Below are 27787 nucleotides of genomic sequence, written 5' to 3'. Positions count from 1 at the left end.
TGAATGGAGGAATCTGTGAGAGGCGAACAAGAGAAATCTCTAATTTCATGGCTAGCCATAGTTTCAGCGTGTGACCATCTTATCGAACCCATTACACCATTATATCCATTATAGTACATCTAGGATTCACATTAATGGCTTTCATTGTCACTTCTTTGATAGATTGGGTGCTTTTGTAGAAAAATCCTTGCATACAATTTTTTTTTTTTCATTCTATTTGTCCCTTTCAAAAGCCTTAATTACAGAATCTGATGAATATGGCCCCATTGTTAGGATATGTAGGTCTCATTTATATTCTAACCTTTAGTATAAAAAGATAGAGGTTTGACTTTTAACTGGTTCTAACACCTGTCCCTCCTCTGCAGATCTCACTTTCAAAGCCTTTTGCTGACCTCGTTTCGATTTGTAAACTAAATGTTTTCCCTTATGTTTTCTTTTCCTTAAGGCATGCTTAATCACCCACCAATACCGATTGCTGAACTTTCTGAGCACACAGAACACTTAAAAGCCAATGACAACCTAAAATTGTCTCAGGAATATGAGGTAAGAATTTGAGTTTGTATACAGTTCTTTGGTTTACACTGCATTTTTTTTTTTTTTTTTTTGATGGAAGACTCATACGCTAGAGAAAGCTTGTTGTTAAAAAATTATTTGCTACTTCTCCATTAGACTGAAGTTCTTTAAAGCTGAACTCCAAGCAAGCCGCTAAATAGACCATTGAAATACACTCACCATCCACCTTATTAGGTACACCTGTTCAATTGCTTGGTAACACAAATTGCTAATGAGCCAATCACATGGCAGCAACTCAATGCTTTTAAGCATCTAAACGTGGTGAAGACGACTTGCTGAAGTTCAAACCGAGCATCAAAATGGGGAAAAAAGGAGATTTAAGTGACTTTGAACATGGCATGCTTATTGGTGCCAAATGGGCTTGTCTGAGTATTTCAAAAACTTCTGATGTACTGGGATTTTCATGCACAACCATATCTAGGGTTTACAGAGAATGGTCCGAAAAAGAGAAAATATCCAGTAAGTGGCAGTTGTGTGTACAAAAATGCCTTAGTGACATCAGAGGAGAATGGCCAGACTGGTTCAAGTTGATAGAAAGGCAACAGTAACTTAAATAACTACCCGCTACAACTAAGGTATGCAGATAACCATCTCTAAATGCACAACCCATGCAGATGGGCTACAGCAACAGAAGATCACACCGGATGCCACTTCTGTCAGCTAAGAACAGGAAACTGAGGCTTCAATTCACATAGGCTCACTAAAATTGGACCATAGAAGATTGGAAAAACATTGCCTGGTCTGATGAGTCTAGATTTCAGCTGCAACATTCAGGTGGTAGGGTCAGAATTTGGCATAAACAACATGTAAGCATGGATCCATCCTGCCTTGTATCAAAGGTTTGGGTTGGTGGTGGTGTAATGGTGTGGGGGATTTTCTTGGCACACTTTAGTTAGTACCAATATGGTACCTTAGTACCAACTGACCATCGTTTAAACGCCACGGCCTACCTGGGTATTGTTGCTGACCATTTCCATCCCTTTATAACTACAGTGTACCCATCTTCTGACAGGATAATGCACCATGTCACAAAGCTCAAATCATCTCAAATTGGTTTCTTGAACATGACAATGAGTTCACTGTATTCCAATGGCCTCCAAAGTCACCAGATCTCAAATTTATTAGAGCTTACTTGGGTTGTGGTGGAATGGGAGATTTGCATCATGGATGTGCAGCCAACAAATCTGTAGCAACTGTGTCATTATGTCAATATGGACCAATATCTCAGAAAAATGTTTGAAACACCATATATTAAATATATGCCACAAATAATTAAGGCAGTTCTAAAAACAAAAGTGGTCCAACCTGGTACTAGCAAGGTGTACCTTATGAAGTGGCCGATGAGTGTATAATGTATGGGAATAGTTTTACTTGCCAACGAAATATGTGCAGCCATACCTAAAATCTAGGCACCCAGTTAGGCAGAAAAGTTAGATCCATGACTCCCTCTGGAGCAGCAGAGTTTGGTGAAGAACAGCAGGTGGATGAAGTTATGATCCGTGACTCATTAAGACTCATTTGTTCAGAAAATACAAAGCTGCTTATGAATGGCTAAGCAGTGCTCAGACCAACTCAATTTTGTTCCGGGTTTGGGAACGGAAGTTCCCATCCCACTGCCAAAACGCAGTTGGGCTACAGGCAGTTTATCCAGAGTGTCCAGCGCACACCTGTTAATGTAGAAAATTGTTTGTTTGGGCAGGCTTGGCCAAAATAAACTAGTTAAAGTGACATTAAAAGTGCATATGAGCTTTAAGGCAAATTATGGTATTTACACTACCTGCCTTTGAATACTTGTTTTATTTAATGATCACACTGCTACAGTATTGGTATTTTTGGTATCTGACTAAAGTTATTTGAAGTTTATCCTTATTTGGGTAGAGAGGGGAAAAACTTCTGTTGGACCTTAATTTCTTAATTTTCTAATATTTGACTGTGTTCTAATGTCTGACTTCAGCTGCAATATAAATATGAGATTAGCTTTATTTTTAAATATTTTAAAACAAAATTTGTTTTAGCTTTTGAAACCCCCTCTCCTGCCAAACTACAGTTCTGTTTGGATAATGTTATTTAATATAATCATAAATTGTATATGGAATTATTTTCCACTACTTAATGTTAAACTCTCTTTTCAGTCAATTGATCCTGGACAGCAGTTTACATGGGAGCACTCCAACCTTGAAGTCAACAAACCCAAAAATCGTTATGCTAATGTGATTGCCTATGATCACTCTCGGGTTATCCTTATGCCTGTTGAAGGTAAATAAATGTGCAATACTGGAATTTTAATTGATATAATAAGATTTCTTAAAATTTGGTTTGTATATGTAGAATATAATATTGTTCACAATGTAAACATTTTTAAGACTTTATTGTATAAAATAAGCAATTATATTTGGCTTTCTGCAAAGTTTAGAAGAATTACCTACTTAGTGTACAAGTTCTTCCCAACATGTTACTGAACGTCTCCTACAAGTCAACAATTTACCTTTTGTTAACTGTCAGCAGTTATCTCAATAAAATGAGGCTCTACTAAAATCAGGCCACAGTTGTAATTCTCTGGAAGAAATAAGTTCATCTTCCTTCTTCCCCTTGCAGAGTCAAAGTGCCTTCTAAAAGAGATTACTCTTTCACTGTGCATTTATGCTTAAAAGCGAAGTTAACTTTCTTTTTTCTAAATTCCAGCTTCCGTATATACCAATATTCCATGAATGTACCTCTGTTGCAGAAAAAAATGTCCTTCTTTATATTCTAGGACAGGCCATATGTCAGCTTTCAGTGTCTCCTATAGAAAACTCCTCCATTACTTTCTGCTATTCATCCTGGTATTTGTGATGTGAAAACTGTTAGTTAACTAAGAAGTTAGTTCAGCAGTTGACCTTGTTAAAACACATCCTGCCCTCCCCTCCAGGAGATTGCTGCCACCCACCTTTGTACTTACATGCTTTTCAAATGCAGGCAATGTCAGTGAGCTCCGTTCTCCCTAAATTATTAGCCAGTGTCTTCCTGTGCTGATTAATTGTTTTGTATCATTCATTTGGCAGAGTGTGCAGGACCTGAGCAATCGCATAACAGCCTATGTGGAGCAGAGCTGTAGAATTGAAAACAGGAGCGTGTCCTGGAAGTCTATAAAGCTCACAATACACTATGCAATCTAGTTGTACAATCTTCCAATGGTAGATCTAAAGATCTACCATCAACTTTGTAGTGCAAAGGCCTGCTTGGTTGAATACAGAGTGATTGGATAGATAGGCGTGTTGTCCTATTATATAGAGTTGGTAATTATAAAGGAGATTGTACAAAGATTGTTCAATCAGATTGTATAGTGTAATGCCACATATATATATACCTAAAATAAATGTGTCATTCATTGTTACTGGCACCCCAAACAGGGAAGCAAATACACTCTGCCGCATTTGTTGCGCATAGTGCAGTCCATTGAAATCAATGAAGATGAAAGCAGAAAGGAGGTTCTAAGTGCAGTATTCCACTGTGGTATATAGCAGTAAATTGTTAAACACACTTACAAGATCCAAGATAAGGAATAGCATTTCAGTCAGCCTCACAGTCAGCTTTAGTAATATCACTGGTAGCAGCGCTTGGAGGGGGTGAAGCAGCTTTGAGGGATTAGGATAAAAGCACAACAGCGCTTTTAAGTGCAGTATTTTGCTGTAGTTTATTGCATCAAATGGTTAAAAACACTTACATGCTCCATGGTGTAAAACAGCATATCGAGTGGTATCATAGTCAGCCTGGTAATCCTGCTTGTCCTGGTACCCCTAGAGGGAGGGAGAGCCGACCTGCAGCTATCCAGGAAGAGGTGGTGTAGTAGAAAGATGGCCGACGGCTTTGCACCCAAAAGGCTAACACACGTGTCATCAGCGACTCATCTCCTTCCTCAACAGTGACGTGTAATAACACAGACAGTCTACACTCACTCCTATGAACACATGGTTGCTCTGTACTCCTCAGCCCAGTGCTGTGTGTGAGACAAACGGTCACATGGCCAGCCATAAGACCGTTTACCTCACACACAGCACTGGCTACTCCACCACCTCTTCCTGGATAGCTGTAGGTCGGCTCTCCCTCTCTAGAGCAGGGAGTCTCCAAACTATGGCCCTCCAGTTGTTCAGGAACTACAATTCCCATCATGCCTAAGTGTTTATAACGGTTTGATGCAATAAACCACAGTGTAATACTGCACCTAAAAGCACTGTTGTGCTTTTATCCTAAGCCCTCAGATCTGCTTCACCCCTTCCAAGTGCTGCTGCCAGTGATACTACTAAAGCTGACTGTGAGGCTGACTGAAATACTATCCCTTATCCTGGATCTTGTAAGTGTGTTTAACCATTTACTGCTGTATACCATAGTGGAATACTGCACTTAGAAGTGCCTTTTATCTTCTTTTCTATAGCGTTGCTTCTCTTCTCCCAAGTGCTGCTATAACTGCTAGTAGCTAGAAGATTCCACCTACTCCAGTATCTTTATTCACTGCTATTAGATATCAGAAGAGAGTGGCACATAAGCGACCAGTTTTCGAATCTATTCCTGCATTGAAATCAATGCGCTGTCCTATGTGTGTCACAGGAAAAAGGCACCAAAAAACGTGTTCCCACTACACTAGATGTGAATGACACTGAAAGTGAAATTAGTGCGTTTACACAAGAGCAATTACTGCTGAGTGTCTCCATTTACTCCTTTCCATGTACCTCTATAAAGCTGGCCATACACTATGCAATCTGATTGTACAATCTCTGTACAGTTTCCTTTAGCTTTACCAGAACTTTGGAATGGTATGACCCACCTGAACAACCCATTCAATTTGTAACATGTAAGATCTAGTTGATGGTAGATCTAAAGGAAATTGTACGATCAGATTGTACAGTGCATGGCCACCTTAAAGAAAGAAGAAGGGAAGGGGTGGAAATAAAAAAAGAGGTGGTATAGTCAGAAGCTTAACTAAAACCTTCAGGGCCCTGATGCAAGAAACCATGAAGGGCCCCCCTGACCCCCACATTCCCACTGAGCCCAGGGCCCTTTACGCCCATGACCGGGCCTATTTTTTGCAGTCCTGCAGCAGGAATCTTTCACATGTTCTGCAGCGGGCCCCCTTCCTGCCGTCTTGTGTAGGGCTGTCGCTGTTTCTTCAAGCCAAACCCAAACACTTTAGCAGCACACGAAAAATGTTTTTATTTATTTATTTTTTATTTAGTATACACTATACGACTATTTTGTGATTATTTAGCATTTCTAATCAGCGACTGTAAAGCAGGATGGAAAATTGGTCCTTTGGGACAGAAGATTCTCCCCCCGAGAGGGAGCTTCCAAGAAATGTCGGCGACCAGTCGCACTAGATCGGCGTACCAGACCCGGCGAGGCCAGTCTGGTGCCACTAAGATGACCGGAATGCCTTCTGCCTCGATTCTGCATAGAAGTCTGGACAGAAGCTTGAGAGGAGAGAAGGGGTAGATTAGATGATACTGACCCCACGGGGCCACCAGTGCGTCTGTGGCGTCTGCCAGAGGATCCCTTGACAGAGCCACAACCTATGCACCTTTCTGTTGAGCCAAGATGCCAACATATCCAACTCGGAGGTGCCCCACCGGAGACACAACTGATGAAACAACTCTGGATGAAGGGACCACTCCCCTTGGTTCAACCCCTGCCGACTGAGGTAATCTGCCTGCCAATTTTCCATCCCGGGAATGTGTACGGCGGAGATGGCTGGAACAAACTGTTCTGACCACCTTAGAATGCCGGCTACCTCCAGAGCCGCCAGGGCACTTCTTGTGCCCCCTTGGTGTTTGACCTAAGGCACGGCTGTGGCATTGCCAGATTGAATGCGCACTGTACAACCCTGAAGACGACCCGTCCAATGATCCAGACACAGTCTGATCGCTCGGAGTTCCAAGACATTGATCGGTAGTCTGGACTTTTCCAGTGTCCAGCTTTCCTGAGCAGAATGCTTGCCGAGGACACCTCCCCAGCCAGACAGGCTGGAATCCGTGGTGACCACTGTCCAAAACAAGGGGAGGAAGGATTGTCCCAGCCAATGCACCTGTCAGGGAAATGGCCATAGGAGAACTGGCAACCTTGCCAGTAATAGCAATGGACGCTCCTGACAAGCCATGTCACAACAGGAAATCCAAACAGGAAACAGGAAGCTGAGAGATAATCCAGCAATGAGTCTGATCCTATGGCCACCTTTTATAGGCCATTTCCCTGACAGGCCAGCAGAGGGCTGTGTCAGTTGAGTCAGGAGCGTCCATTGCTATTACTGGCAATGTTGCCAGTTCTCCTATGGCCATTTCCCAGACAGCACCGGAGAGTAAAGCCACCATATCAGAGACTCCTTTGTTCCCTAACTCAGCCGGAAAACTGATTGTCCAGAGACTGTGGAGTCTTGTCCCATTTGGTCAGAATTTTTCTTTGCAGGGACCTCATGTGGAACTGTGCAAACAGAACCGCCTCAAAGGTAGATACCATCAGGCCAAACACCCGCATGCAAGTCCGGAGGTAAGACCATTTGTTGGACAGCAGGAGGCGAATTGCAGCCTGAGATTTCCGGAGTTTGTCCAGAGGACGGAGCACTCTGGCTACAGCGGAGCCCAGAATCAGACCCAAATAGCCAAGCTTCCCGGACGGCACCAGGGCAGACTTCTGAAAATTCGGAATCCAGCCGAACTTCTGCAGAGTTCGTATTGTGATCTCAAATTCGGGCATGCAGGTGTCAATGTGAATCAACTCCTCCATTCACAAACATAAGCAGCCACTCATCTCCTTGTTATGACCAATATGGTCTCAATGGGCCTTCCCCAATAAGGGGACACAATTCTTTCCTGTAGGGGCACCCTCACCCATTTCAGGGGTGGGGGGACGTCTGCGCTGTTTTCCCGAACCTTGGCTGGCCAAGATTCAGGACAGGTGGGTTCAAGAACTCATTCGGTCAGGGTACAAGATCGAGTTTCGATCACGCCCAGCAGACAGATTCTTTCCCTCAAATCTTCATTTGACCCCAGATCGTTTCCGAGATCTCCATCGGGCGGTCCAGAAATTCCAGATGGAGTCCCTCCGGGTTGGTGGTGGCATCCCTGAGTCCAGGGGATTTCCTGGCTTCCATCGACCTCAAGGATGCGTATCTACACATCCCTATATACGAGGGTCATCAGAGGTACCTCCGATTCGCAATTGCAGAGGAGCACTATCAGTTTGTGGCGTTGCCTTTCGGCCTCGCTTCGGCTCCAAGGGTTTTTACCAAAGTGTTGGCTCCTGTTTTTGCCTTGTTGCGGGTACAGGGGATTGCCATCCTGGGGTACCTGGACGATCTCCTTTTAAGGTCGAGTTCCAGTGCCACTCTGCTGCGCGATCTGTCAACCACGATTCAGACACTCCAGGAATTCGGGTGGACCATCAATTTTCAGGAGTCGACATTGTCCCCTTCTGTTCGTCTCCCCTACCTGGGGATGGTTCTGGACTACGCCCAGGCGAAGGTCTTTCTTCTGGAGGACAAACTCCGGACTCTGCAGGACGAGGTCAAGTCCCTCTGGGACAACAAGTTCTCTTTGCTCCGGACCTGCATGCGGTCCCTGGGCTTGATGGTGTCGGCTTTCGAGGCGGTACCATTTGCACAGTTCCACACACGATCTCTGCAAACGGAGATTCTGACCTGGTGGGACAGGCATCCTCACTCCTTGGAAAGGAGGATCTCATTGAGCCCCCAAGTCAGATTGGATCTTCTGTGGTGGCTCTGGCTCTGAAGGAAGGAAAATCCTTTTGACCGTTGCTATGGACTGTAGTAACCACGGACGCCAGCCTGTCGGGCTGCGGTGGCGTTCTGGGCAATCTGTCTGCCCAGGGCACTTGGTCGGAGGGGGAGTCCTCCCTTCTGATAAATGTCTTGGAACTGTGAGCAATCAGGCTCTGTTTGCTCTGTTGGTCGGATCGTCTTCAGGGTCTCCCTGTGCGCGTGCAGACGGACAACGCAACTGCGTGGCTTACATCAATCACCAAGGGGGCACCAGGAGTGCCCTGGCGGCCAAGGAAGTGGCCGAGATTCTGTCTTGGACCGAGACGCAGGTCCCGGCGATTTCGACAGTTCACAAAAGGGGGAGGGGTATGTCTGTATATTAAGAATAGTATACAGGTAAATATGAGGGATGATATTAATAATGGAGCTATGGACGAGGCCGAATCCCTATGGGTAGAGCTTCAAAGGGAAGGCACGGTGGGGAAGGTAATATTGGGCGTATGCTATAGGCCCCCCAACCAGAGGGAGGAGGGTGAGGCGGACCTCATGTTACAGATAGGATTGGCTGCAAGGATGGGAAATGTCATTACAATGGGGGACTTTAATTATCCGGATATAGACTGGGAAGAAGGAACCGCGCACTCAGCCAAGGCTCGGCAGTTCCTAAATGTTTTGCAGGACAATTTCATGGGTCAGATGGTGAATGCACCGACAAGAAACAATGCGGTACTTGACCTACTGATTACCAACAATACAGACCTGCTCACGGATATAGAAATACGGGACAACTTAGGGAACAGTGACCATAGGTCAATTGGTTTCAGTATTAATTACAGTAATAGGAAACACAAGGGTAATATAAGGACACTGAATTTCAAAAGAGCCAATTTCCCTAAACTGCGCTCGCTGCTAGAAAATATCAAATGGGATAGAACCCTGGGAACAAAGAACACGGAGGAAAAATGGGAGTGCTTCAAGAGCATACTTAACAAGGGGGTGGGCCAGTGCATTCCACAGGGAAATAAATTTAAAAGAGCAAAACTAAACCCTGGGTGGCTAAACTCCAACATAAAAATGTATATTAGAGCTAAAGAAAAGGCCTTCAAAAAATACAAGACTGAGGGGTCATTGGCAGCATTTAAGCATTACAAAGAGTGTAATAAGAAATGTAAAGACGAAATCAGGGCGGCTAAAATAGAACACGAGAGACATATAGCGGAGGAGAGTAAAAAGAACCCCAAGAAGTTCTTTAAGTATATAAACAGTAGGAAAGCGAGGTCAGAGCACATTGGCCCCATAAAAGATGATAAAGGAAAAATGGCCACTGAGGACAGAGAAAAGGCGGAAGTGTTAAATAATTTCTTCTCTTCAGTCTTCACAAAGGAATCGGGGGGCTACACGAACCTAGCTTGTAAGGCCGAACTAAATAATACACCCCAGGAAGTGCCGCCATGGCTAACAGAGGATAGACTTAGAGCTAAACTAGAGAAACTTAACATAAATAAATCCCCGGGACCGGATGGCTTGCACCCGAGGGTTCTTAATGAGCTCAGCCAGGTGATTGCCAGACCATTATTCTTGATCTTTAAGGATAGTTTACAGACGGGTATGGTGCCCAGGGCAGCCATCAGGGGGGGATAGCCCATACACATGTAGGGGGCCCGGGCATTCTGTGGGGCCCGGTCGCCCAGGACCCACCCAACGCGACCGAGTTGTTGCAGCTGTAGTAACTAGAAATTGCTAAAGCAGGGCGGCTGCAGAGTAAGCTGATGCAGCTAAAGGGATGTCTCTTTGCTGGATTGCGCTGTCTCTTTGCTGAAAATATGTGGCTGTCTCTTTTCTGGATTGGGTTGTCTCTTTGCTGAATATTAGAGGCTGTCTCTTTACTGGATTGGGATGTGTCTTTGCTGAATATTAGAGGCTGTCTCTTTACTGGATTCGGATGTGTCCTTGATGAATATATGAGGCTGTCTCTTTACTGGATTGGAATGTCTCTTTGCTGAATATATGAGGCAGTCTCTTTGTTGGATTAGGGTGTCTCTTTGTTGAATATATGAGGCCGTCTGTTTACTGGATTGGGATGTCTTTTTCTGAATATATGAGGCCGTCTCTTTGATGGAGCTGGCTCCAGGGGAGAGTACAGAGGGTGGTGATTAATGGGGAGTACTCGGATTGGGCGGGTGTGGAAAGTGGGGTCCCCCAGGGTTCTGTCCTGGGACCAATCCTGTTTAATTTATTCATAAATGATCTGGAGGAGGGGATATCGAGTACAATCTCAGTATTTGCAGATGATACTAAATTAGGCATGCCAATATCTTCTATGCAGGATGTGTAAACCTTGCAAGCGGACCTGAACAAAATAACGGGGTGGGCAACTACATGGCAGATGAGATTTAATGTTGAAAAATGTAAAGTAATGCACTTGGGGGCCAGAAACCAGAAAGCAAGCTACTCACTAGGGGGGGAACCTCTGGGTGAGTCTAGGATGGAAAAGGACTTATGGGTACTGGTAGACAACAGGCTTGGCAGTGGCATGCAATGCCAAGCCGCCGCAAGCAAAGCCAACAGAATACTGGGTTGTATAAAAAAGGGGATTCACTCCAGAAATAAAGAGATTATTCTCCCGCTCTACAAGACTCTGGTCCGGCCACATCTGGAGTATGCTGTCCAGTTCTGGGCACCGGTCCTCAGGAAGGATGTGCTGGAACTGGAGAAAGTCCAGAGAAGGGCAACAAAAATAATTAGGGGAATGGAGGACATCAGCTATGAGGAAAGACTACAAGCACTGAACCTATTCTCTCTGGAGAAGAGACGATTGAGGGGGGATATGATATCAATGTACAAATACTGTACTGGCGACCCGAGCATAAGGAACAAACTATTCAGAGAAAGGAGATACAATAAGACACGTGGCCACTCACTAAAACTTGAGGAAAGGCGGTTTAACCTTAAAGTGCGTAAGAAGTTCTTCACTGTAAGAGCGGTAAGGATGTGGAATTCTCTTCCACAAGCAGTCGTATCAGCAGGGAGCATTGATAGTTTCAAAAAACTATTAGATGGGCACCTTAAAGACCACAACATACAGGGGTATACAATGTACGGTTAAAAGCAAACACACACACACACATCATAGGTTGAACTGGATGGACTGATGTCTTTTTTCAACCGCACTAACTATGTAACTATGTAACTATGGACTATGTAACTATGTAACATTCCAGGTGTGGAGAACTGGCAGGCAGACTATCTGAGTCGCCAGACCCTGGACCAGGGGGAATGGTCCCTACACCCGGAGGTGTTTACGATGTTGTGTGCGCGGTGGTGTTCCCCGGATGTGGATCTGTTCGCATCTCGGATAAACAACAAGGTGGGAAGGTTCGTGGCAAGAACACGCGACCCTCTGGCGGATGCGTTGGTAGTGCCTTGGAATCGGTATCGCCTGTTTTATGCCTTTCCCCCGATTCAGTTGTTGTCCAGGTTCCCTCGCAGGTTGGTCTCGGAACCGAGGTTGGTGATTCTAGTGGCCCCAGACTGGCCGCGCCAGTCTTGGTACGCGGACATCATGCAACTGGTCGTCGAGCCTCCCTGGCGGCTTCCACTACGAGATGATCTTCTGTCTCAGGGGCTGATCTTCCATCCTGCTTTACAGTCGCTGGCTTTGATGGCGTGGCTGTTGAAAGCCAGGTCTTGAGTGACAGGGGTCTCTCGTCGCTGGTCATTCCTACCTTACTCAAGGCTAGGAAGGCCTCGTCAGGTAAGATTTATTATCGTACCTGGAAAGCTTATTTCGCCTGATGTGAATCCCAGGGGTTCCATCGCCGCTCCTTTTCGGTGGCGAGGGTGTTAGCTTTCCTGCAAACTGGTGTGGAGCAGCGTCTGGCGCTGACCACTATTAAGAAGGGCCAGTTATCTGCGCTGGCCATTCTTTTTCAACGCCCTCTGGCGTCTAATTCCTTAATCCGCACTTTCATTCAAGGGGTGCGTCATCTGGCTCCCCCTAGGAAGGCACCCTTGCCTCCTTGGGACCTGAATTTGGTTTTGTCTGTTTTGCAACGTCCTCCCTTTGAGAACATCCGGGAGATACCTGGTGCTGTCAAGGAAATTTGCCTTTCTGGTGGCGATCACATCTGCTCGCAGAGTGTCGGAGTTGGCGGCTCTGTCGTGCCGCTCTCCCTATCTGATTGTTCATAGGGACAAAGTGGTCTTGCGACCTCATCAGTCCTTTCTTCCGAAAGTGGTTTCGGGTTTCCATCTCAAAGAGGACATTGTCTTGCCTTCGCTGTGTGCGAAGCCTAAGCATCCTAAGGAGTTTGCCTTGCATTCCTTGGATGTGGTGAGGGCGATCAGGGTTTACCTGTCGTCTACTGAATCCTTCAGAAAGTCGGATTCTCTTTTTGTCCTTCCTGAGGGACCTCGAAAGGGTACGGCTGCATCTGCGGCAACCATTTCCAAATGGATCAGACAGACGATTGTACAGGCCTATTCAATTAGGGATCAGGTTCCACCTTTCTCTGTCACGGCGCACTCTACCAGAGCGGTTAGTGCGTCTTGGGCCTTCCGCCATCAGGCGTCGGTGTCCCAGGTGTGCAAAGCGGCGACCTGGTCGTCCGTGCAAAGTTCTGAGTGCGGCAGTGCCTTAGGGGAGGCATGGCGGTTTTTAGCCTGTCTCCTCCTGTTGGGGTTTTTTCCCCTTGGTTATTTTGCTTTCCTGGGTTTGTTCGCTCCTGTTGAGCTTTCCTGTTACCCAGTGTTTTCCTTTCTGGTTCAGAAAAGGTTCTTTTCTCTGACCTGGGTGCTGCGTTGCCTTTTTGACGGTTAGGTTTCCCACCCCTCACATCTACACTGCTTTGGGACGTCCCAGAAGTGCAGACTGTATGAGTGGGCAGGGACTGTCAGAGGACGTAAGAGAAAATTTAATTTTTTGTAAGAACTTACCGTAAAATTCTTTTCTCTGAGTCCTCTGACAGTCGCCGCCCCCACCCCTCTTTTGAGGTTCATAGATCTCTATACTGCTTGCTACCAAACTGATTTGGGAATGCTGCTTGCTGGGGGTATTGGACCAGAGGGACAGCCCCCTGTAGGTGTGTCTATACAAAGGTTTTGTGAAATCTTATGCCTAGCTTTCTCCTGTGGATAAGACCAATACCCAGAAGTGCAGACTGTATGAGTGGGCGGCGACTGTCAGAGGACTCAGAGAAAATAATTTTACGGTAAGTTCTTACAAAAAATTATATTTTTGTATAACTGATTACCATTTCAATTAATAAGTTATATTTGATTTGATTCTAAATACCAATAGGTGATTTTTATATCGCCAAGGGATTTGATTTGAGACAGTGCCCTTGATTTTTGTTCTATAGTGTCTTTGTAGAACGGTATTCGGCTACTTTTGGTGCAGGAGTCTAATTTTTGATAGCCAAGCTCGAATACAGCCCCCACCTTAGAATTTGTAATGAAATAACATTCTTAAAAGAGGTCTCCAACTTACAAGCAGGCCTTAGTGCACTGTTTATTTGGACAGCCATGTGGCAAATTAGGTTTAATGTTGATAAGTGTAAAGTTAGGCACCTGGACGCTAAAAGCATGTGGGCATTGTACATTTGAGGAGAACAACTGGTAGAGTCAGTTGAGAAGGATCTGGATGTTCTCTTAGACTATAGATTTAGGAGAATTGTGGGATTTAAAAATAAAAACCTTTATACGTGCCTCTTAGCTGCAGCATCAGAGAAGGTGCAGAGAAGGGCAACCAAACTGATATGAGGCATGAAAGAGCTCCGCTATGAGGAAAGATCAGCTTAACTTAATTTATTCTCTCCTGAGAAATTACGGTTAACCACTTCACCTCCGGATGCTTTACCCCAGATGCTTCATGACCAGGCCTTTTGTTTTGCGATATGGCACTGCATTATTTAACATACAATTGCAAGCTTGTACCCAAATAAAATTTATGTACTTTATGTACTTTTTTTCCCACAAATAGAGCCTTCTTTTGGTGGTATTTAATCACCTCTGCTTTTTTTTATTTTTTACGCTATAAACAAAAAAAGATCAACCATTTTGAAAAAAAAAACAACAATATTTTTTACTTTCTGATATAAAACCTATCCAATAAAAAAATTGAAAAAAATCTAATTTCTTCATTACTTTAAGGCAATATGTATTCTGCTACTTATTTTTGGAAAAAAAATCCCAAAAAGCATATATTGATTGGTTTGCGCACAAGTTACAGCGTCTACAAACTATGCTATATTTAATTTTTTTTACTAGTAATGGCAGTGATCAGCGTCTTATAGTAGGACTGCGATATTGTAGCAGTCACTTTTTAAGGGCCAGTGATACTCATACATGATCAGCGCTAAAAATATGCACTGTCATTGTACTAAAGTCACTGGATAGTAAAGAGTTTGCCCACTTCCAAAGAAATGAAGGGTCTATAACTTTTATCATAGGTGTATTTTAAATGATAGAGACCGAACATTAACCAAAAATCCTGAAAAAACACATGATACAAATGTTATAAACTGAATTGCAGTTCAGTGAGTAAAATAAGTATTTGATTCCAAAGCAAAACATAGTATTTGGTGGAGAGATAAGACATTTCTTGTAGTTAGTGACCAGGTTTGCATACAGAGGAGGGATTTTGGTAAACTCGATTTTACAGATCTTCTCTAAATCCTTAAGGTTTCTTGGCTGTCCCTTGGCAACTCGAAGTTTCACCTTCCTCCATTTGTTATAGGATTAAGGTCTGGAGACTGGCTGGGCCACTCCATGACCTTAATGTGCTTCTTCAGCCACTCCTATGTTTTGGTTCACTGTCATGCTGGAAGACCGATCCATTACTCATCTGAGGCTTAGGGAAGAAGGTTCTCATCCAAGATTTTACAATACATAGTCCCATCCATTATTGTTTCCACAAATGCTGACTATGACCCTAATAACACCATCCCTACAGTCAAGCACGGAGGTGGAAACATTATGCTTTAGGGCTGTTTCTCTGCTAAAGGTACTGGCCGACTTTACCACATTGAAGGGCCATATATTGTAAAATCTTGGATGAGAACCTTCTTCCCACAGCCAGAAAAATGAAGATGGGCCGTGGATGGATCTTCCAGCATGACAATGACCCAAAACATACCACCAAGGCAATTTATAGCATTTGTTAATTTTTTTCTGGATTTATGGTTGATATTCTGTCTCTAACATTGAACCTAGAATAAAAATTACAAACCCTTCATTTCTTTGTAAGTCGGCAAACAGACAAAATCTGCAGGGGATCAAATTATTATTTTCCCACTGTATATCTGTATTGTTTACTTATCTATCTCTAAAGCTCTAAGTGTAGTTCCTCTCTGGTGCTTTGTTCCTCTGTTATCAGCATGCGTCACTTCTGAAAAGTTTTCCCAACATGTGAGATAAATTTGTGTCAGGAGGGAGGGGGGAAAGTGCTCAGAACAGAGCTTGTCTATTCATAACACAGTTCTACTGCTGTGTGGAGGGGGTGTGTGCCTTTCCTCCAATCAGCTCTTAGACAGTGTAACTGCAGTCTCTCCACCCTCTGCTGCTGATAGATGAAGAAAGATTTTCAATGTGATCTGCACTTCACTCAGTTAAAGTGAATGTAAAACCCTCACATACCATGTGCCTAGCCAGTGTTTTACTACAGTATGAGGTGCTTTTACCCGGGGAAGAGATGTAATTTTTTCCCTGCTTTGCAGGGACACAAACCCTGTCGCTTCCCTCCTGTCAGGATGGCGATCTGCCTTATTTACATAGACAGATCGCAGTTCTGTCTCTCTGCCTGATGATTGGCAGGTGCTGGAAGACATCGGGTGACCTGCACCCGCCAATCGGCTTTCGCTGTGTGTAATCACAGCTGGAGTAAGCTGCTGATGGCACGCATGCACACCCCCTACCCGGAAGTTTTGGATCAAATATATACAGTGCCTTGCGAAAGTATTCAGCCCCCTTGAACTTTTTGACCTTTTGCCACATTTCAGGCTTCAAACATAAAGATATAAAACAGTAATTTTTTGTGAAGAATTAACAACAAGTGGGACACAATCATGAAGTGGAACGAAATTTATTGGATATTTCAAACTTTTTTAACAAATAAAAAACTGAAAAATTGGGCGTGCAAAATGATTCAGCCCCCTTAAGTTAATACTTTGTAGCGCCACCTTTTGCTGCGATTACAGCTGTAAGTCGCTTGGGGTATGTCTCTATCAGTTTTGCACATCGAGAGACTGAAATTTTTGCCCATTCCTCCTTGCAAAAAAACTCGAGCTCAGTGAGGTTGGATGGAGAGAGTTTGTGAACAGCAGTTTTCAGTTCTTTCCACAGATTCTCGATTGGATTCAGGTCTGGACTTTGACTTGGACATTCTAACACCTGGATTTGTTTATTTGTGAATCATTCCATTGTAGATTTTGCTTTATGTTTTGGATCATTGTCTTGTTGGAAGACAAATCTCTGTTCCAGTCTCAAGTCTTTTGCAGACTCCATCAGGTTTTCTTCCAGAATGGTCCTGTATTTGGCTCCATCCATCTTCCCATCAATTTTAACAATCTTCCCTGTCCCTGCTGAAGAAAAGCAGGTCCAAACCATGATGCTGCCACCACCATGTTTGACAGTGGGGATGGTAATGTATTCAGGGTAATGAGCTGTGTTGCATTTACACCAAACATAATGTTTTGCATTGTTGCCAAAAAGTTTGATTTTGGTTTCATCTGACCAGAGCGCCTTCTTCCACATGTTTGGTGTGTCTCCCAGGTGGCTTGTGGCAAACTTTAAACAACACTTTTTATGGATATCTTTAAGAAATGGCTTTCTTCCCTCCACTCTTCCATAAAGGCCAGATTTGTGCAGTATACGACTATGGACTATGGACAGAGTCTCCCACCTCAGCTGTAGATCTCTGCAGTTCATCCAGAGTGATCATGGGCCTCTTGGCTGCATCTCTGATCAGTCTTCTCCTTGTATGAGCTGAAAGTTTAGAGGGACGGCCAGGTCTTCATAGATTTGCAGTGGGCTGATACTCCTTCCATTTCAATATTATCGCTTGCACAGTGCTCCTTGGGATGTTTAAAGTTTGAGAAATATTTTTGTATCCAAATCCGTCTTTAAACTTCTCCACAACAGTATCTCGGACCTGCATGGTGTGTTCCTTGTTCTTCATGATGCTCTGTGCTTTAAATGGACCTCTGAGACTATCACAGTGCAGGTGCATTAATACAGAGACTTCATTACACACAGGTGGATTCTATTTATCATCATTAGTCATTTAGGTAAACATTGGATCATTCAGAGATCCTCACTGAACTTCTGGAGAGAGTTTGCTGCACTGAAAGTAAAGGGGCTGAATAATTTTGCACGCCCAATTTTTCCGTTTTTTATTTGTTAAAAAAGTTTGAAATATCCAATAAATTTCGTTCCACTTCATGATTGTGTCCTACTTGTTGATTCTTCACAAAAAATTACAGTTTTATATCTTTATGTTTGAAGCCTGAAATGTGGCAAAAGGTTGAAAAGTTCAGGGGGCCGAATACTTTCGCAAGGCACTGTATACGGCGCACAGGTGCCGCCCTGTAACAGTAAAACTGCAATAGGATGGACCTAAGGTGGTTAAGGGGGATATGATCACCACGTACAGGCCCATACTGTAAGTGGTCCATAGAGTTACCTTGGTGTAGAGGTATTCACGTTAATTGTCATTGCAAAAGAGAAGGGGGGCTATCTGTGTCTGGAGGAAAAGAGATTTACCTCCACATATGGAGCGGTTATGTTACCGTAAGAGCTGTGAAAATAGGCTTCCACAAGAACTAGTGGCTGGATTATTTCCTAAATACACAAAATATAACTGGATGTTAACATTTATATGTAATAACACATGGAATTGATCCAGGGAATATCCGATTGTCTTCTGGAGAGTCAGAAAATTATTTATTTTTCCTCTGCTGGAGCAAATTGGACCAGGCTTCATAGGGTTTTTTGCCTTCCCCTGGATCAACTATGGCTATAAGATTCTGTAGGTGGAGGTTTTCCATTTATCTATTCTGTTTGTTAGATTTTTTTCTGTTGCTTAAACTGGATAGACGTGTCTTTTTTCAACCTGACTATTTACAGTATATAGCCATGTGTCGACCATCTTTGTCAATGGACGTTCGGCTTGTGCCACTTGCATTACATTAGATTACATTAAAAAGTCACTTAAAAAGTGACTGCTACAATATCGCAGTCCTACTATAAGACGCTGATCACTGCCATTACTAGTAAAAAAAATTAAATATAGCATAGTTTGTAGACGCTGTAACTTGTGCGCAAACAGTACATTAGTATACTATACTTTACTATGACTGATGACTGTACCTTACAAATGTTGCATTTTGCCTGGTTAAATAATCTTGATTGTCTTTTAAAATCATAACCCTGTATTTTATATAGTGAAAGTTGATTGTGTTTTTTTTAAATCTGAATGCCAGTTATTTTATCCAGTTCTGCTTTTGTCTTTTTGCAGGAATTCTTGGCAGTGACTACGTCAATGCAAACTATATTGATGGATACCGAAAACAAAATGCATACATAGCTACACAGGGTCCTCTACCAGACACCTTTGGAGACTTTTGGCGTATGGTATGGGAGCAGCGTTCTGCCACTATAGTGATGATGACACGACTAGAGGAGAAGTCTCGGGTGAGAATTTTTGCATTTTTTTATTTTTATTTTTTTCAAAAGGCAGGTACATTTTATACACCCCGGTTGTATCCCTTTCTGTTGCAATAAGGTGAAATAAATGAAATAAGGTCATACATGACCACACTAGCACATATAGAAGAGAAGATAGCTGTCATATATTTCCTAGGTGACAAGTTAATCTGAGCTACCCTGTGTTTAGTATCCCTGGACGCAAAATTAAGTGCTAAACAATAATCTATCAGTTTCAAGAATACAACCAGTACATATTGGAAGATATAAATAGTGGTATAAAACTGTCTGCAAGGGAGGGACCTGATATTGTCATAAACCCAGGACAGCCCATGGACACTTTGTTTTATTGATCAGGGGCATCTGTCAACACCCCTTTGATCCCAGAGAAAAAAGGAGATGCCTAACCAGTTGTGAGTTTCTCATGTACCATCAAAGCAGGAACATCTGTTAAGAACCGATAACACCTGGCTCATCGACTGAACTCTGATAACACCCAGGACATTGATTACAAGTATTCTTCCTCCTCAATTCTATCTTATTTCCCTATTGCTGAATTATGTCTCTATTTCTTTGAAACACCTTTTTTCTGTAAATATTTTATTTGCACCAACGTTGACCTTTTTCATTATTAAAACCTTATTTTGAAAAGTGTTAACCTTGTCCATAAGCTCTTAATGCAAGCTAAAAAAGGACCGGTCTCTCGAAGAGTGCTACTTTATAGGATAAATCCTATGAACATACCGGTCTGTGGTGACAGTGTGTGTTAAAGACGATTATCCTAAAATCATAATTGGTAATGCTAGAAGTACGAGCTTCCTCCTGCTCAGTCCAGAAACGGGGGTGATGGCAGCTAAAGGGTAATTGCCTAATTAGTTGATGCTGCTCCAGGTGAGAGATAGGTATCCACTTTGTGCTTGGTGCACGTCTAGTCCGTGGACCATGGAAGTAGCAATTGTTTATTAATTAAGGAGTTAATTGGTTTTCCAATTAATTAATGATTAGTTTTAGCTGTGGTGACCACTATATGGATGGCAGTGAAAGCACAAGTTTTTCAGCAATGAATAAGCGAACCTGATTCGTGAAACGCGTCTGCTGTTTGAGCCATCTGTTTATTGTCCTGTCACGTTTTTGGAGAAATAAAGACTTTTTATCCGCTGACGCTGGAGTGCTGTCAAACCATTTCCTATACAATTATTAATTGCCTAATTAGCCCAGTGACAATCACTCTCCATCGCTGCTGGCACCTAGATTGTGGTCACGTGAGCTGGAAAATCTTTGTGCAGGGTGCAGCTGAGATTGGCATTGTTACATAAGTGACAGTGCGATGTGAGATTGGCCGGTCCTTTGTCACATGTTGGTGAGAAAGGCAGTGATCTGATACCCGTGTACGTCACCATTCCATGAGCTAGCACAATTTTAAAGCATGACATGTTAGGAATTCTCATGCACATCTGGTCTATCGGTTAACATTTCAAAATCTATTGGAATGACGATAAATATTACCCTCCTCGCATTTCAACACTTTGAAAGAGTCCTTCGCCTTCACTTGGTCCCTGAACTCCATCTCATACTTGGGGATCTATCTTTCACTTGATATTAAACTCCTATTTTCCAAAAACTATATCCCTTTTCTCCTTAAGTTATGGACATTTTATCAAATTTCTTTTTTAGGCAGGATAACCGCAATTAAAATGACAATTCTCCCAAAATGATTATACTTATTCAGAGCTATCCCCATTAGAATTAATAAAATCTTCATAACAAATTTATAAAAGGAAAATAGGTTCATCTGGCCTGGTGCTCATCGAACTTTCTCAACAATGGTGTTATACACTTCACAACACAAAGGAGGCCTGGGCCTTCCAGATTTTTGGCTGTATTACCTAGCATCACGCCTGTCACAAATAGCTCAATGACATATAGCAAATTCCAAAAACACATGGGTCCAATTTGAAAATAATTCTATTTCCCCATATTCCCTCTCCGGTATCTTATGGTCTAAAACCATTCCAATAAATATGATATCTTCTCTTAATCAATTTGTTTCTTAATCCCTATCTTTATGGAGACAATATAAAAATAAATATAAATTAATTTCGGAAACACCACCGAATGCCACATACTTGGGTGACCCGGAATTTCTTCCAGGCTTACATATAAAATATATCTTTACCACTTGGATTTCCAGGAATCTAACTTCACTTTATAACTTAATAGAAAACTCAACATTTTCCTCTTTTTCATACCTACAAACAATATATGATATCCCTCGCAATGAATTCTGTAGATTGCTTCAAATCAGACACTTTTACACCACTCACTACCAAACCTCAAGCATAAACACCCCCCACCTTTTATGAAAAAATATGTTCACAAAACCCAAGAGGGAAAGGTTTGATCTCAGAGATATTAGCAAATATTGACTCATTAGAAAAACTGTCATACATGCTCAAATGGGAATCTGATAACATCATTAACCTTAGAAATGCACTAGATCTCTTACAATACGCGAAACCGCTACAAAACTCATTACAAGATGGTACCTAACTCCAACCAAGTTACATGCCATTTTCCCCTCTATTCCTTCAAATTGCTTTAGAGATTGTGATTCTCCAGGTTCCTTCACAGACATCTTCTGGGAATGTGGAAAGATAGCCAACATTTGGCATGAATTAGAAAAACTTGCTTCCACTATCTCCGGTACTCCTATTACTCTTAATTTATCTAATTGTCCTATTTTCTCTTCCATTAATCACCTATCAATGCCTCATATGAGGCTAGTGCATACAATAAGTGTTGCTATACACTGGTTGTTAGCAATACACTGGAAATCCCCATCGTTTCCCTCTTCCCAACTCAAAACAAGAATTAATGCAATCAGCCTCATGGAAAAAAAATCTTTTACACTCTTTACAACTCTACCCACTTCTATGACAATAAATGGGACCCCTGGTTTAAACATGCAGAAATTCTATTCCAACCAATTTAATTCAGATAATACCAATTTTGATAAGATGTTTGTAACGGTACTCACCGTCACTGGGAGTGAAAGACAGATACTTAATGAAAACTGAGAAATGGCTTGGATTGCTTCAAATGGGTTCCGTATTTCCACTTATGATAATGTGTATTAAACTTCAATGTCAGAAACAGGCTCTCCCTATTTTCTGCGTATTGAGATGTGATGTGGTTTCTGTTAAGCCTGTCTGTCCCATTGTTAAATGTTAATGAACTCACATATTGTTTCTGTCCAGATGGCTAGATAATTAGTTCAGGTTCATTCTATTTCTGTATACAATTTCATCTGCATATGATAATGTAATCAGGCAACCCTTGACCTGTGTGTGGTAATCTGATCAGGAGGGGGAGGTCCATGCTGTATATAAATTATGTGTGACTGTTCAATAAAGGAAAGATTCCAGTAGAAGCTAAGTTGTCGGCTAGCTTTGTATGAGGGCGGCTGGAAAATCTGATATCTATGCTCACGACTGGGAGGAACCCATACACTGATGGAAGTCCACAAGTACAGTGTGGGTCGCGGTTCCGTTGCGTTGGTAGCAAGTGGTGGGATGCTTCCTGGATCCAAGGTCCGGATAGCAGAAGAGGTGAGGTACAGATATCAGTTGCCATGGAAGAGGAATTTGAAAGGAGGTTGCAAGAGATGCGGATACAGCACAGGGGACCAGTGTCAGAGAAGTTTCTGCTAGGATGGTATGATGTAATCCGCTAGGAACTCTGGAAGGAAGTGCTGGGCCCATGAGCAGCGACTCCAGGGAAAAATCCTCCCTTCCTTCCAGGAAAGGTACTGGTCGCAGTACGAAGTTCGAATGGTGTTTTTGGGGAGACAACCGCACAAGGAATGGAAAGCTGAGTTAAGCAGGCTGGTCCAGGTGGAGATGCTGTTGGACGAGAGCTACAGAGCCCTCCTCTGGTATGTAACCCAAGTGTGCCCATGGACAGTGATCGACAGCCCAACGGAAGGCTTTTGCTACGGCAGCCTGGGACTGTTATTAGAGAGGCTGTCTGAGGACCCCGACTTTGGGTGCGATTTGGAGTGGGGTTTGAAGGAAATCTTGGAATACAGCGAACAGGTGCTGAATATCTTGGAAGTGCACTGGGCACTGGAAGATTGGGAATTTCTAGCCAATCAGGAATGGGAGCTGGAGATCGCCTACAGACGGCTGCTAGATTTTGCTCAGTGCCAGGCCTGGGCTCCCCTTACCTGGGAATATCCAGAAGTATCAGCTGACGGTCCAGAAATCCTGACTGAAGAATTGACAATGTGGCACAGTAATAGTGTGCTTTGCTCACCTGCACCCACGGTTTTGGATGTGGAGGTCTTATGGCGGATGCAGCAAGTGGTGACTTACCTTGACTAACCTGTTTCTGCACAGGACGAGCTTGGATGGAGGAATGCGTCTGTCCAGCCACTGGATAAAGGTATGGGAGAAGAGGAAGCCATCTTCATTCCCCAACCACGGATTTCATTTGACTTTCCATCAGAGGATGATATAAATGATAAATCACTTACCAAAGTTTTGGCACTGGGCCCAAGTGCCACCAGCACATGCCCTGGACTTTCAGCAATTCCAGAGGCTGGGGCTTTAATAAACGTTTCTGCTGAAGAGGAACATCCCAGTAAGCCTACGGCAGAAGAGTGGGCATTCAGGCATATCGCTGCTGACCTCTGCCTGCAACAATTGGTGACCCAAGAAGATGTGTGCAAGGCCACTGACTTTACAGTTTACTTTCCTGCAGCTGGCATCAGGGCCTAACATCACTGAGCTCTGCCCAACAGCAGCTTCAGCCTTCCTGAGAGAAGAGGCAGCTGACATTTCTCCTACACCACTGACAGGGACATGGTATTTCTTGCCAGCAGCATCTGTGAAGTTACAAGAAATGTCTCCAGCTGAAGCGCTGACAACTGAACAGAGGATCCAAGACCTCTGCCCCACACCTGTGGCAGTTCCAAAGGCCCAGGGTGAGAAGGTGGTGATCACTCCCCAACAGCAGCTACACGGTTTGGAGAAGAAGGTGGTAATCCTTCCACCCCAGCAAGAGATCCACAGTCTGGGAGCAGAGGAAGCCAGTCTCCCTCCCCAACAGTTAACCGGAGCGGCTTATGTGAAGTCCCCAGCAGAAGTGCTGGCAACAGGGCAGAGTGCTACCAACCTCTGCCCAGCACCCGCAACAGCTACAGAGTTCCAGGAAGCTGGGGAAATTGGCCCCTTGCCCCAGCGACAAGCTGATGAAGTGAAGCTTCTACACCCAGCTGAAGCGCTGGCAGCCAGACAGAGAGTCAACAACCTCTGCCCCACACATGTAGCAGTTCCGGAGGCCCAGGATGAGAAGGGAGAGGAGGTTGTTGTCCTCCCCAACAGACAGTCAGAGTGGAGGAAACTGTATTCTCTCCCCAGCCAGGATCTGTGCATCTGGGAGACAGTACCAGAGAAAGGTTGTCCCAACCACCAGATGAGGGTAAGGAAGATGGAGCAGCTGACTCCCCTTCCCAGCAACAGATGGTGCCCCACAATGATGACACCAACCCAGCAGAGCAGAGTGCGGCTAGCCTCTGCCCTCAACGTACAAAAGATGGAGTTCCTGTGGTATTGGATGGGACTGCGATCTTGACCTCTATATCCCAGGGATGCTGGGCAGTTGGCCCAGGTCCCCAACAGCATGAGGGAATGAGCCCAGCCATCCTGTCTTCTCTCCAGTGCCTGAAAGGACTCCAGGGAGAAGGGCCAGTCCACGCTTCTCCCCCGCAGAGGGTAGGTTCTACGAGAGAGGAAGAGGTTGGCTGGGTGAGTAATGCTCAGTTCGGGACAATTTGCTTGGAGTACTGTGTGGGTACAGACATTGGGGGACTGGAACTACAGACTGCCTTCAGAGTGAACCCATTTGGGGTCCCCTCCTGTGTTAGTCTCCTTCCGAAAGGGGAGAGATGTGACGGGAATCACTTTGGTTGGGCGGCCCATGGAACACAGCTTACATTAAGAGGTTGGAAAATACCTCTCTCAGCCTCCTAGGCCCCTCTTATGTGTAAGTCACCCTGTGTCTATTAGGGGCACAGGGTGAACAAGAAGCCCAGTCTGGCCTGCCCAAACCAGACTTCCACAGACTGATCGGCTATGAGAGCTCCATGCACCTTGCCGGGACAAAACATACAAACTATGTGGAACTTTGTCAAGGAAGCTGCCATGATGGATTGACTATTTGGGACTTGTTACCCGATTGGAGGTCTGGTACCTGGTTAGTCTACCTTTGGGGGGGAAGATATGTGATGTTACTCACCATCACTGGGAGTGAAAGATAGATACTTAATGGACACTGAGAAATGGCTTGGATTGCTTCAAATGGGTTCTGTATTTACACTTATGATAATGTGTATTGAACTTCAATGTCAGAGACAGGCTCTCCCTATTGTCTGTGTATTGAGATGTGATGTGGTTTCTGTTAAGCCTGTCTGTCCCATTGTTAAATGTTAATGAACTCACCTATTGTTTCTGTCCATATGGCTAGATAATTAGTTCATGTTAATTATATTTCTGTATACAATTTCATCTGCATATAATAATGTAATCAAGCAACCTCTGACCTGTGTGAGGTAATATGATCAGGAGGGGGAGGTCCATGCTGTATATAAACTCTGTGTGACTGTTCAATAAAGGGAAGATTCCAGTACAAGCTAAGTTGTCGGCTAGCTTTGTATAGGGTCGGCTGGAAAATCTGATATCTACAGTGCCTTGCGAAAGTATTCGGCCCCCTTGAACTTTGCGACCTTTTGCCACATTTCAGGCTTTAAACATAAAGATATAAAACTGTAATTTTTGGTGAAGAATCAACAACAAGTGGGACACAATCATGAAGTGGAACAAAATTTATTGGATATTTCAAACTTTGTTAACAAATAAAAAACTGGAAAATTGGGCGTGCAAAATTATTCAGCCCCTTTACTTTCAGTGCAGCAAACTCTCTCCAGAAGTTCAGTGAGGATCTCTGTATGATCCAATGTTGACCTAAATGACTAATGATGATAAATAGAATCCACCTGTGTGTAATCAAGTCTCCGTATAAATGCACCTGCACTGTGATAGCCTCAGAGGTCCGTTTAAAGCGCAGAGAGCATCATGAAGAACAAGGAACACACCAGGCAGGTCCGAGATACTGTTGGGGAGAAGTTTAAAGCCGGATTTGGATACAAAAAAGATTTCCCAAGCTTTAAACTTCCCAAAGAGCACTGTGCAAGCGATAATATTGAAATGGAAGGAGTATCAGACCACTGCAAATCTACGAAGACCTGGCCGTCCCTCTAAACTTTCAGCTCATATAAGGAGAAGACTGATCAGAGATGCAGCCAAGAGGCCCATGATCACTCTGGATGAACTGCAGAGATCTACAGCTGAGGTGGGAGACTCTGTCCATAGGACAATAATCAGTCGTATACTGCACAAATCTGGCCTTTATGGAAGAGTGGCAAGAAGAAAGCCATTTCTTAAAGATTTCCATAAAAAGTGTCTTTTAAAGTTTGCCACAAGCCACCTGGGAGACACACCAAACATGTGGAAGAAGGTGCTCTAGTCAGATGAAACCAAAATCGAACTTTTTGGCAACAATGCAAAACGTTATGTTTGGCGTAAAAGCAACATAGCTCATCACCCTGAACACACCATCCCCACTGTCAAACATGGTGGTGGCAGCATCATGGTTTAGGGACAGGGAAGATTGTTAAAATTGATGGGAAGATGGATGGAGCCAAATACAGGACCATTCTGGAAGAAAACCTGATGAAGTCTGCAAAAGACCTGAGACTGGGATGGAGATTTGTCTTCCAACAAGACAATGATCCAAAACATAAAGCAAAATCTACAATGGAATGGTTCACAAATAAACATATCCAGGTGTTAGAATGGCCAAGTCAAAGCCCAGACCTGAATCCAATCGAGAATCTGTGGAAAGAACTTAAAACTGCTGTTCACAAACGCTCTCCATCCAACCCCACTGAGCTCGAGCTGTTTTGCAAGGAGGAATGGGCAAAAATTTCAGTCTCTCGATGTGCAAAACTGATAGAGACATACCCCAAGCGACTTACAGCTGTAATTGCAGCAAAAGGTGGCGCTACAAAGTATTAACTTAAGGGGGCTAAATAGTTTTGCACGCCCAATTTTTCAGTTTTTTATTTGTTAAAAAAGTTTGAAACATCCAATAAATTTCGTTCCACTTCATGGTTGTGTCCCACTTGTTGTTGATTCTTCACAAAAAATTACTGTTTTATATCTTTATGTTTGAAGCCTGAAATGTGGCAAAAGGTCACAAAGTTCAAGGGGGCCGAATACGTTCGCAAGGCACTGTATGTTCATGACTGGGAGGAAGCCGTATACTGACAGAAGTCCACAAATACAGTGTGGGTCGCGGTTCCGTTACAATGTTGACCCTTTGCTTTAAATTACTTTGCTGAGTAAAGATGCCGTTAGAAATATACAATATACTGTGACACCAACCACTAAATATTTCTTCTATTTTTATCTGACTGACAACTACACTGATTCTGTTATTAGACTATATATCCTTTCTTTAAAATAATGAAAATAAATTGGCGCTAATTGATGATAATAAATGATCTCATAAAACAAAATAAATAATATAATTAATAAATATATATCAAATAAGATGTGAAAAAATCAAATAATGTAGGGACAAAAGGCAATAAATAACTCCATTTATAAAGTCCATATAAAGTGCAAGTGCAAATGATGAAAAACTGTG

General features: G+C 43.4%; 1 protein-coding gene across 12 annotated transcripts in view; it reads left to right on the top strand.

Moving 5' to 3' along the window:
* Positions 1-27787, top strand: part of PTPRS (protein tyrosine phosphatase receptor type S) — a 540344-nt gene that overhangs the window by 406460 nt on the left and 106097 nt on the right. For all 12 annotated transcript variants that reach the window (XM_082243959.1, XM_082243967.1, XM_082243958.1 and 9 more), the window contains 3 exons: positions 446-543; positions 2706-2829; positions 18831-19006. In XM_082243959.1, the coding sequence (XP_082100085.1) occupies positions 446-543; positions 2706-2829; positions 18831-19006 (398 nt within the window). The remainder of the gene's footprint in view (positions 1-445; positions 544-2705; positions 2830-18830; positions 19007-27787) is intronic.

Source organism: Pelophylax lessonae, assembly GCF_965119305.1.
Source record: "Pelophylax lessonae genome assembly, chromosome: 1".
Lineage (NCBI taxonomy): Eukaryota > Metazoa > Chordata > Amphibia > Anura > Ranidae > Pelophylax > Pelophylax lessonae.
The sequence above is the reverse complement of the archived record's forward strand: the minus strand, read 5'-3'. Positions and strand labels throughout refer to the sequence as shown.